At 48.4% G+C, this 12,793-nt stretch overlaps 1 protein-coding gene across 1 annotated transcript in view; it reads left to right on the top strand.

The window, feature by feature from the left end:
• Positions 1 to 12,793, top strand: part of ING5 (inhibitor of growth family member 5) — a 575,011-nt gene that overhangs the window by 192,796 nt on the left and 369,422 nt on the right. The window contains exon 3 of the mRNA XM_086944006.1: positions 518 to 684. Coding sequence (XP_086800132.1) covers positions 518 to 684 — 167 coding nt within the window. The remainder of the gene's footprint in view (positions 1 to 517; positions 685 to 12,793) is intronic.

Consider the following 12,793-nt stretch of genomic DNA (forward strand, 5'->3'; position numbering starts at 1 on the left):
ATGGTGGATGAATACTCATGTGAGAACTGGAAGAGTGCAAGAAGATCATTCGCATTGGCAAAACAAGAGGAAGGAACGAGGTTTTGCATATCATAGAGGAAGATGATTCTGTGACGGGACTATTTATATGTGGAGGATGGTTCTAGTTTTGGATTGTTAATGTTTTATGATGTAATATGTTCTTTTAAGTGCTGCATGGAGTGGCATTAAAAGATTAATGCATAATGCTAGCTCCGTGTCTTTAATGAAATTCAGATTCTCTAGGCACTTTGTTTGGAAAATCATTATTCTTAATTATTGACTATCGCACAAATTAAAGATCATAAATATACTTTGCAATCAGGCATTTGCTTCTTTCATGTTTTCATGCATATTTCATATCCTGTCTGTCCTGTCCTTTGTGACTACAGTTAATGTCTCTGCGTAGGACTTTACTTTGTGTACATGACTATTTTCATTGTGTGCTTTGGCAAAAGTGTCAAACAGCTAACTTTATGCTATTTTCTCTTTTCTTCAGATAAAAAGAAAGAGATTGACTGCCTGGCAGCAGAGTACATTGCTAATGTGCGCAGCCTATCTCCAGAACAACGGGTTGATTATCTGCAGCGTATCCAGAATGCGTACAGCAAGTGCAAAGAATACAGCGATGATAAAGTGCAGCTCGCCATGCAGACTTATGAAATGGTGAGGAGGTGTGGAAACATGGTGAAATGAAATGAAATGAATGAATGAAATGAAATGAAAATTGATTTGTAGAGCGCATGGCTGCCCTAGAGAGTCCCAGCGCTAAATGAAACACAAAGCTACCAGCAGCGTGCACCAAAAAGTCAGACGTCAAGAGGGAATAAGTGGGTTTTCAGGGCTTTCCGAAATTTCCCCAGACTAGGTTCCTTCCGAATCGCAACTGGGAGGGCATTCCACAGCTGACCGGCATTAACGGAAAACCGGCGGCCACCAGACTGTGTCCTCTTCGATCTCGGGATTGTCATCAGATTGCCATGGTCGGACCGAAGGGAGCGCCACGACTTGTAAGGGCGGAGCAAGTCCCTCAGGATAGGGGGGCCAACGCCCTGAAGTGATCTGAACACAATGCAGAGGGACTTGAACTTCCCTCTCGCTCGGATCGGCAGCCAGTGAAGGGCCTTAAGGGCAGGTTTGGCAGAAGATCTTTTTGCCGATCCGGTGAGCAGCCTGGCAGCCGCATTCTGGACTCTTTGGAGCGTATTCAGGGTTGACTCTGGGGCCGCCAGGAATAGGGCGTTGCTATAATCTAGCCTAGATAGAATAAGCCCCTGCACCAGAAGTTTCCTGGAGTTGGGCGGGAGTAGCGGAAGAATTTTCCGCACTGATCAGAGCAGGCCATAACAGGTCCCAGCAACCCTTTTGGCCTGTGTTCCCATTGACAGCTCCGGCTCGAACCAGACCCCCAGGATTTTTATTGCATCCTTAGGGGAGGGTGGTCTCCCAGACAGGGGGGCCACATGGTTTTTGGGAGAGAGGTAACCGAATTGCCCAGGAGCATCAGCTCCGTCTTGGTGCCATTAAGTTTTAGTCGGGAGCCTGACATCCAGGACATAATGCCTGATAAACAGGAGGCAAACTTTTCACCATGACTTTCTGAGAGAGACCGCGAGACGACCAGTTGTGTGTCGTCTGCGTAGGTCACTATTTTCACCCCGAAGGGTAAAACCACCTCCTCCAGTGGGGCCATGTAAACGTTAAAAAGCGTAGGGCTCAAAAATGAGCCCTGCGGGACTCCACACTGAAGGGGGATAGGCTCAGATCTAGTGTTGCCTTCGCAGACCTGATAGACCCGCCCGCTCAGATATGAGGTGAGCCACTTGAGAGCCACGTCCCTCACTCCCATCCCGGCCAGACGTTGAATCAGGATACGATGGTCCACAGTATCGAATGCAGCGCTTAGATCCAGGAGGACCACAGCCGCGGATCCTCCTGAATCTAAGATGCATCTGGCCTCCTCCACCATGGCGATTAGGGCCGAGTCAGTTCCCTGCCCGGGACGAAAGCCTGTTTGAGACCGTCGCAGCAGGTCATTGGACTCAAGGTAAAGGGATAGCTGCCGGTTGACGCATTTCTCAGCGATCTTGCTGAGGCACGGCAGTAAAGAGATGGGACGAAAGTTTGACAGGTCCGCGGTATCGAGGCCTGGTTTTTTTAATAGCGCCTTTACCATCGCCTGCTTCCAGCTAGGTGGTACTACGCCCTGGTTGAAAGAGGCATTTAACAGGGCCGTTGCGGGGGCGGCAATGGTGTCAGTAAACCGCTTGAGAACATGGATAGGCATGGGATCAAGAGGAGAGCCGCTCTTAAGGGCGGACAGCTCGGCACAGAAAACCTCCCTCGAGATAGGTGTGAAGCTGTCCAACACTACCCTGTCTGGAGCGGTGTCTGGCTCAACTTTATCCAGCCTGGGGGCACTCTGGGGAAGACTGGCTAGAATATTACGAATCTTGGTGTCAAAGTAATGGGCCAGTTGGTTACATTTGTCTTTGCTCCCATCTTGTTATACAGGTGGAGTGGGGACTTTAAGCAGCTCCTTAACAATCTTATATGTCTCCCTCGAGGAATTAGAAGAGGTTTTTATTCTTTCCTCTAGGAAGGCAGCTTTAGTCAGATTGCGAGCCGCCTTATAGGATCTCATAGCTTCGCGGTAATCTGATCTGGTATTAGACGCCCAGTTCTTACGCCATTCTCGCTCGAGTTTTTTGCACTTTTTCCTCATCATCCTCAGTTCAGGCGTGTACCAGGAGGACTTAAGGCCACCGTTCTTTTTATTCACCATTTTCGTGGGCAGAACGGCATAAGGCAGAGCATATCCAGCTATGGAGGTTAACATCGACCTCCAGAGGATCGACTTCAGGTGTGGGGACCGTATGTTCAAGTGCTGTGGTTAGGTCCTTCATTGACAGTTGAGACCATAGCCTTTGAGGGGTGCGTGAGGGCGTTGCGGGTGGAGTTCTAGGTTCTATGGTGTGATTAAGCTCGAAAGGGATCAGGAAATGGTCTGACCAGGGGAGGGGGAGAGGGGGTAAAGACCTAAGTTGGGAGATGTTAGAAAAGACTGGATCCAACAGATGGCCTTTTACGTGGGTAGGCTCGGAGTTGTGCAACACGAGGTTGCCCGCCCTGAGCTCAGATCTCAGGTCTGAAGCCACTTTATCATCTTGAGTATCAAAATGGAGATTCAGGTCTCCCAGCAGCAAGAAGTTTGAAGAAGAGGCTGCCAACGCCAACATGGTGTCGAGAAGGGAGCTAGTAAATTGCTTTATTCCGCCCGGAGGGCGGTAAACTAGCATGCCTGAGAGCGAGTTGTTGGGGGAAAGTTGTATCCTAAAATGAAGACTCTCGGCATCCAGAATGAGACCCTTATCTGTCCTACACGTGAATTTATCCCTGTAGATTATGGCTAACCCCCCCTCCCTTGCGATCTATGGAGGCATTGGATAAGATAGCCATCCTGAAGGGCGTTAACAATATCGAAATCAGAGTTGACAGATAACCACGTTTCAGTGAGAAACAGAATGTCCAAGTTGTTATCCTGGATTACATGGTGGATCTGTAGAGGATGTTTGGGCAGGGATCTGCAGTTAAATAGTGCCATAGCCAGCGGGACCCCCGCGTGAACTCCTATTGTAATGCCCTGGCCCCTACTGTGGCAGAATTCACACGGCATGAATAAGTCATCTGATCTCACTTCGTGCGAGCAGTATCGCGAGTCAACCGGTCGGAGGAGAATAAGATCCTCCTTTGAGTATTTATCCCCGTGGTGACCTGACACGGACAGCATCCCTGGCCCTAGGTCCGTCCTGGCCCGGACGGGCCCAGACGGGCTTGCCTCTGGCGCGCCATTGGCGCGCCCGCTGCGCGGACGGACATGAACTGCCATTTATGAAGCGCGTGGGCCTGGAATTGCCCGAGCACTAGAGCGCTAAGTGACAGAATTCCCCCAAGATGGCGCTTACAGAGATCGCGCTGGGGAGGTAAGCCTACAGCCAACCGGAGCCCTAAATCGGCCCTCAGGTAGCAGGTAGCCACACAGAAAACAATGTACAGATGTACTAATAGTGCACAGACTACAATAGCAAGTTAAAAAACGAACGCAAATAAATCGGTAATTTTCAGTAATATTCTATTAAAATCAATAGCGAAATGTGTGCAATATGTGGATGCAGCCTAACTCCCAGTAACAGCCAGGGGAGCTTTGTGTGTCAAGAAGAGCGCCAAATGAGCGAAGCAATTTATAGCGCGAGGGCCTGGAATCGCCCGAGCACTAGAGCGCTAAGTGGCAGAATTCCCCCAAGATGGCGCTTGCAGAGATCGCGCTGGGGAGGTAAGCCTACAGCCAACCGGAGCCCTAAATCGGCCCTCAGGTAGCAGGTAGCCACACAGAAAACAATGTACAGATGTACTAATAGTGCACAGACTACAATAGCAAGTAAAAAAACGAATGCAAATAAATCGGTAATTTTCAGTAATATTCTATTAAAATCAATAGCGAAATGTGTGCAATATGTGGATGCAGCCTAACTCCCAGTAACAGCCAGGGGAGCTTTGTGTGTCAAAAGCACCATTTACATGGTGTATAGTTGAGGGCAACTTGATGTACATATAAATGGTGCATGCTGAGATTGAGCAGAGATTGGCCAATAGGAAAGGAAGATGGCTGTCTGAGTTAGGCATTTCGGGGTTTGTGACACAGTAGGAAGAACAGAGTACACCCGTAGATCGATCATTGTATCCATTTCTCTAGGGTGAGTTATCTAAACTTGCGCTTTAGAAATGAGGCTTGAAAAGGGAGGCGTTCCAAACTGAGACTTGTGTGCCTCATTTTTTTTTTAACAAAATTTATTAAGGTTTTCTTGTCTGCACAAACACACGCTGTGTAAAGTTTCGTAAGAAGATACATACCAATGGGAGGCAATGATACAATCATAGAATGCACAGTTATATGAAATCTTCCTTGCACTGTATTAGCTCTCTCTCCCGCCCTCCAAAACAAAAGGAGAAAGGTGAAAAGAACACATCCCACATTGTGTTGCAATTGCATGGCACTCATTTCAGTCTTTCTTCAAATCCTAACTCTAATCTAAACTCCCTAACCTCCCCCCACCCATCCCTCCCCCCAGGCATGTCACTCCCAACTCTCCATAGGTACTGCAGATTGGGTCTACTGTACTTGAGCTTCACTAACATATCAAGGATAGCAGTGTAATGGTTAACGCACAGCAGTTGCATAATCATGTTACATGATATTTATAGGGGTATCCTGACAGGACACACTCAAGTGCAATCGTCCTAATCCACTACCACTGGTGCGGCAATCACAGGATCTTCGTCGCTGTCAGTGTCTGGTATCTTAAGGAGCACTACTAATGTTTCCCATGCCTTTGCCGCTTCTAGTACCTTTTCACTACCGCCTTCTTCGCCAACTGCATCCGCACTACTCCGTCACACTCCGCCCATTTCTAATGGATAGTGATTTCCGGTTTAGCCAATAAAAGACCCATGTCTAGGAATCTGCTAGTAATCTTGTTTTTGGCCATATGGGGAAACCAATGCAACATACACTGCCCTATAGCCGGTTCCAATTCCCTATCAGTGATGTTGTTTAGTAAAGTCACTAATTCGGACCAATAAGTATCTAAGAGCGGGCACCCCCAGAACATGTGATGGAAGTCTGCCCCTTCCCCATGGCAGCGCAAACATTCATTTGAGCTAGTGTCAAAGTATTTATTCATTTTCGCTGGGGTAAGGTAGGCTCTATGTAATATGTAAAAGTGCTCTAATTGAAAACGGGCATTCCTGGTGCTCTTCCATGCTCTTTCCACTATATCAGCCCAGACCTTTTCCGGGATCTCCGCCCCCACATCCTCCTCCCATTTGTGCCACAGTGCATTCAGGCGTAATAGCAACTCCTATGTCATACGTCTATACAGGCACGTGACCGCCTTAAAGGTTCCCGGCGCTGTCACTATGTATTGACCCCCCCAGTGACGTTTTTGGTTCAACAAGGCCCTCCCTGCAATGTTTACAAATAGCCACGGTAAGTGCAGCATGTAATAAGAAGTCCCCCCGCAGGTCAAATCGCTCCTGTAAGTTGTTAAAGGGAAGCATAGTGCCATTGTCATATAAATCTCCGACAGTAGACAGACGTTTCTCTTTCCAACCTGCTAGTCCCCTCCAGGTACCTCCATGGGGTAACGCCTCACACATGGATAATGGGATGTCAGGCGCATACGGAACTGTAATCCTCGCCCTTTTCGAGCTCCTTTTCCAACACTGCCTTGCTGTTTTGAGGTCCCCTGGGAGGTCGCCAGCGAGGATGGGAAGGTTCAGCACAATTTGGGAGAGCACTCTCAGCGCTGGGGCTCTGTCCCTCAGCTCTTCTTTCCCTCGCATTCTAGCTGCATTGTTTTGTGTGAGCCATTGTAATTGGGCTGCTAGGTAATAAGCCTCGAAACCAGGAACTGCCCACTCCCCCTCTGATCGTGAGCGCATCAAAAGAGCCAACGCTAAAAAATCACGCCGGGATCCAAATAGGCAGGGTCCCGAAATAGTGCAATAGTCTCGGGAGGGCCACCATTTTAAGCAAGGCCACTCACCCAGCCACTGATAGTGGGAGCGTCCCCCAGAAATCAAAACTACCTGTCAGACCTCTGATCGCTCTACCGATATTGTCCTCAAACAGACCTCCCTGTGCATGATATACCCTTGTACCTAAATATGGCAGACATCTATACTCCCATTTCACCCCGGCGGTATCTTTCTGTCCATCTTTATCTCCAATGGTCGGGAACAAGCAGGACTTTGCCCAAATCACTCGAAGTCCTGCCACCGTGCCAAGCTCATGAAGCAATTCCTTCGCCCCTCGGAGCGCCTCTCTCAAATTCGCCAGAAACATTAACACATCGTCTGCATACAGGGCTATATGGTGAATTTGCCCATTCACGTGTAGGCCTTGGTAATGTTGCCGTGTCTTGGCCTTGGCCGCTAGCGGTTCCACCGCCAACGCAAACAAGAGGGGGGACAACGTGCAACCCTGTCTCGTGCCCTGAGTTTCGTCACAAGTATCAGAAATCAATCCACCCGTTTTAACCCTGTGCCGTAGAGTGCTTTTATAATAAGACCGTCCACTTTATTAATGTATCCCGAGCCCAAATTGATATATTACGTGGAACAAGTAGGCCATTCAAGTCTATCGAATTCTTTTTCGATGTCAACTGCAAAAACAGTGGCTGTGTCCTTCAGGTAGGAGTCTGCTTCTAAGATCTGCAATAAGCGCCAAACATTAAGAGCCGTGTTTCTGGTTGTGATGAACCCAGATTGCACTATGGTCGACATGTAAGGAAAGAGTCCTGTGGCTAAAATACTCCTCAATATCTTGTAATTGGTGTTAGGCATGGATAGTGGGTGATACGCAGATCTGGCCCAAGGTGATTTCCCGGGTTTAAGGACATGGATGAAAACGGCCTCTCGCGTTGATGCGGGGAGCTGGCCTAACCGCTTTGCTTCGTTATATATATTTACAACAAGGGGTGGTGAGGGACAGAGTCTCTGAATTAAGCAGAAAGCTCTCACCCAGTCAAGAGATCAGGGCTAGATCCAACACCGTTTTTTAGCTCACTGCACCATCCCAGTTTCAGAACCTGGCTGTATGCAAATTAGTCTGTTCCTGTCCCAGTGCATGATGGGAACAGGGCAAACCAAACTACAAAAGCCAATTCTTACACTGGGAAGGAAACAAGCTCCCGGGGACCGGTTTCTGGCATTACAGCCGTCTTCGGCCCGGTTTGCTTGAATCCTGATGGTGCAATGAGCAAGGGTCTCACATCTGAGAATACCCTTCCACGCTTAGGGTGGACAAAAATATTTACAACAAGGGGTGGTGAGGGACAGAGTCTCTGAATTAAGCAGAAAGCTCTCACCCAGTCAAGAGATCAGGGCTAGATCCAACACCGTTTTTTAGCTCACTGCACCATCCCAGTTTCAGAACCTGGCTGTATGCAAATTAGTCTGTTCCTGTCCCAGTGCATGATGGGAACAGGGCAAACCAAACTACAAAAGCCAATTCTTACACTGGGAAGGAAACAAGCTCCCGGGGACCGGTTTCTGGCATTACAGCCGTCTTCGGCCCGGTTTGCTTGAATCCTGATGGTGCAATGAGCAAGGGTCTCACATCTGAGAATACCCTTCCACGCTTAGGGTGGACAAAAATATTTACAACAAGGGGTGGTGAGGGACAGAGTCTCTGAATTAAGCAGAAAGCTCTCACCCAGTCAAGAGATCAGGGCTAGATCCAACACCGTTTTTTAGCTCACTGCACCATCCCAGTTTCAGAACCTGGCTGTATGCAAATTAGTCTGTTCCTGTCCCAGTGCATGATGGGAACAGGGCAAACCAAACTACAAAAGCCAATTCTTACACTGGGAAGGAAACAAGCTCCCGGGGACCGGTTTCTGGCATTACAGCCGTCTTCGGCCCGGTTTGCTTGAATCCTGATGGTGCAATGAGCAAGGGTCTCACATCTGAGAATACCCTTCCACGCTTAGGGTGGACAAAAATATTTACAACAAGGGGTGGTGAGGGACAGAGTCTCTGAATTAAGCAGAAAGCTCTCACCCAGTCAAGAGATCAGGGCTAGATCCAACACCGTTTTTTAGCTCACTGCACCATCCCAGTTTCAGAACCTGGCTGTATGCAAATTAGTCTGTTCCTGTCCCAGTGCATGATGGGAACAGGGCAAACCAAACTACAAAAGCCAATTCTTACACTGGGAAGGAAACAAGCTCCCGGGGACCGGTTTCTGGCATTACAGCCGTCTTCGGCCCGGTTTGCTTGAATCCTGATGGTGCAATGAGCAAGGGTCTCACATCTGAGAATGCCCTTCCACGCTTAGGGTGGACAAAAATATTTACAACAAGGGGTGGTGAGGGACAGAGTCTCTGAATTAAGCAGAAAGCTCTCACCCAGTCAAGAGATCAGGGCTAGATCCAACACCGTTTTTTAGCTCACTGCACCATCCCAGTTTCAGAACCTGGCTGTATGCAAATTAGTCTGTTCCTGTCCCAGTGCATGATGGGAACAGGGCAAACCAAACTACAAAAGCCAATTCTTACACTGGGAAGGAAACAAGCTCCCGGGGACCGGTTTCTGGCATTACAGCCGTCTTCGGCCCGGTTTGCTTGAATCCTGATGGTGCAATGAGCAAGGGTCTCACATCTGAGAATACCCTTCCACGCTTAGGGTGGACAAAAATATTTACAACAAGGGGTGGTGAGGGACAGAGTCTCTGAATTAAGCAGAAAGCTCTCACCCAGTCAAGAGATCAGGGCTAGATCCAACACCGTTTTTTAGCTCACTGCACCATCCCAGTTTCAGAACCTGGCTGTATGCAAATTAGTCTGTTCCTGTCCCAGTGCATGATGGGAACAGGGCAAACCAAACTACAAAAGCCAATTCTTACACTGGGAAGGAAACAAGCTCCCGGGGACCGGTTTCTGGCATTACAGCCGTCTTCGGCCCGGTTTGCTTGAATCCTGATGGTGCAATGAGCAAGGGTCTCACATCTGAGAATACCCTTCCACGCTTAGGGTGGACAAAAAATTTTACAACAAGGGGTGGTGAGGGACAGAGTCTCTGAATTAAGCAGAAAGCTCTCACCCAGTCAAGTAGGCCATTCAAGTCTATCGAATTCTTTTTCGATGTCAACTGCAAAAACAGTGGCTGTGTCCTTCAGGTAGGAGTCTGCTTCTAAGATCTGCAATAAGCGCCAAACATTAAGAGCCGTGTTTCTGGTTGTGATGAACCCAGATTGCACTATGGTCGACATGTAAGGAAAGAGTCCTGTGGCTAAAATACTCCTCAATATCTTGTAATTGGTGTTAGGCATGGATAGTGGGTGATACGCAGATCTGGCCCAAGGTGATTTCCCGGGTTTAAGGACATGGATGAAAACGGCCTCTCGCGTTGATGCGGGGAGCTGGCCTAACCGCTTTGCTTCGTTATATATATTTACAACAAGGGGTGGTGAGGGACAGAGTCTCTGAATTAAGCAGAAAGCTCTCACCCAGTCAAGAGATCAGGGCTAGATCCAACACCGTTTTTTAGCTCACTGCACCATCCCAGTTTCAGAACCTGGCTGTATGCAAATTAGTCTGTTCCTGTCCCAGTGCATGATGGGAACAGGGCAAACCAAACTACAAAAGCCAATTCTTACACTGGGAAGGAAACAAGCTCCCGGGGACCGGTTTCTGGCATTACAGCCGTCTTCGGCCCGGTTTGCTTGAATCCTGATGGTGCAATGAGCAAGGGTCTCACATCTGAGAATACCCTTCCACGCTTAGGGTGGACAAAAATATTTACAACAAGGGGTGGTGAGGGACAGAGTCTCTGAATTAAGCAGAAAGCTCTCACCCAGTCAAGAGATCAGGGCTAGATCCAACACCGTTTTTTAGCTCACTGCACCATCCCAGTTTCAGAACCTGGCTGTATGCAAATTAGTCTGTTCCTGTCCCAGTGCATGATGGGAACAGGGCAAACCAAACTACAAAAGCCAATTCTTACACTGGGAAGGAAACAAGCTCCCGGGGACCGGTTTCTGGCATTACAGCCGTCTTCGGCCCGGTTTGCTTGAATCCTGATGGTGCAATGAGCAAGGGTCTCACATCTGAGAATGCCCTTCCACGCTTAGGGTGGACAAAAATATTTACAACAAGGGGTGGTGAGGGACAGAGTCTCTGAATTAAGCAGAAAGCTCTCACCCAGTCAAGAGATCAGGGCTAGATCCAACACCGTTTTTTAGCTCACTGCACCATCCCAGTTTCAGAACCTGGCTGTATGCAAATTAGTCTGTTCCTGTCCCAGTGCATGATGGGAACAGGGCAAACCAAACTACAAAAGCCAATTCTTACACTGGGAAGGAAACAAGCTCCCGGGGACCGGTTTCTGGCATTACAGCCGTCTTCGGCCCGGTTTGCTTGAATCCTGATGGTGCAATGAGCAAGGGTCTCACATCTGAGAATACCCTTCCACGCTTAGGGTGGACAAAAATATTTACAACAAGGGGTGGTGAGGGACAGAGTCTCTGAATTAAGCAGAAAGCTCTCACCCAGTCAAGAGATCAGGGCTAGATCCAACACCGTTTTTTAGCTCACTGCACCATCCCAGTTTCAGAACCTGGCTGTATGCAAATTAGTCTGTTCCTGTCCCAGTGCATGATGGGAACAGGGCAAACCAAACTACAAAAGCCAATTCTTACACTGGGAAGGAAACAAGCTCCCGGGGACCGGTTTCTGGCATTACAGCCGTCTTCGGCCCGGTTTGCTTGAATCCTGATGGTGCAATGAGCAAGGGTCTCACATCTGAGAATGCCCTTCCACGCTTAGGGTGGACAAAAATATTTACAACAAGGGGTGGTGAGGGACAGAGTCTCTGAATTAAGCAGAAAGCTCTCACCCAGTCAAGAGATCAGGGCTAGATCCAACACCGTTTTTTAGCTCACTGCACCATCCCAGTTTCAGAACCTGGCTGTATGCAAATTAGTCTGTTCCTGTCCCAGTGCATGATGGGAACAGGGCAAACCAAACTACAAAAGCCAATTCTTACACTGGGAAGGAAACAAGCTCCCGGGGACCGGTTTCTGGCATTACAGCCGTCTTCGGCCCGGTTTGCTTGAATCCTGATGGTGCAATGAGCAAGGGTCTCACATCTGAGAATACCCTTCCACGCTTAGGGTGGACAAAAATATTTACAACAAGGGGTGGTGAGGGACAGAGTCTCTGAATTAAGCAGAAAGCTCTCACCCAGTCAAGAGATCAGGGCTAGATCCAACACCGTTTTTTAGCTCACTGCACCATCCCAGTTTCAGAACCTGGCTGTATGCAAATTAGTCTGTTCCTGTCCCAGTGCATGATGGGAACAGGGCAAACCAAACTACAAAAGCCAATTCTTACACTGGGAAGGAAACAAGCTCCCGGGGACCGGTTTCTGGCATTACAGCCGTCTTCGGCCCGGTTTGCTTGAATCCTGATGGTGCAATGAGCAAGGGTCTCACATCTGAGAATACCCTTCCACGCTTAGGGTGGACAAAAAATTTTACAACAAGGGGTGGTGAGGGACAGAGTCTCTGAATTAAGCAGAAAGCTCTCACCCAGTCAAGTAGGCCATTCAAGTCTATCGAATTCTTTTTCGATGTCAACTGCAAAAACAGTGGCTGTGTCCTTCAGGTAGGAGTCTGCTTCTAAGATCTGCAATAAGCGCCAAACATTAAGAGCCGTGTTTCTGGTTGTGATGAACCCAGATTGCACTATGGTCGACATGTAAGGAAAGAGTCCTGTGGCTAAAATACTCCTCAATATCTTGTAATTGGTGTTAGGCATGGATAGTGGGTGATACGCAGATCTGGCCCAAGGTGATTTCCCGGGTTTAAGGACATGGATGAAAACGGCCTCTCGCGTTGATGCGGGGAGCTGGCCTAACCGCTTTGCTTCGTTATATAGCGTTACTAATCTAGGTGCCAATTGTTCAGTGTAGGTTAGGTAGAATTCTTTTGGGAGCCCATTTGTCCCCAGTGTCTTGTATCACGCCATATGCTTAATAGCCCCCTTCATCTCTCCGATCTTAATATCCCTCTCTAACGAATCCGCCTGGTCTCTGTCCAAACGCGGCAGTCTGACTTTGTGTGTAAACCTATGCAATTCGTTCTCGGTTAGGGTCGATTTACTCTTATCCAAGTATGTATAATACTCAAGAAATACCTCATTTATACGCTGTT

This window comes from Lissotriton vulgaris, chromosome 11 (genome assembly GCF_964263255.1).
Source record: "Lissotriton vulgaris chromosome 11, aLisVul1.2, whole genome shotgun sequence".
NCBI classification, from domain to species: domain Eukaryota; kingdom Metazoa; phylum Chordata; class Amphibia; order Caudata; family Salamandridae; genus Lissotriton; species Lissotriton vulgaris.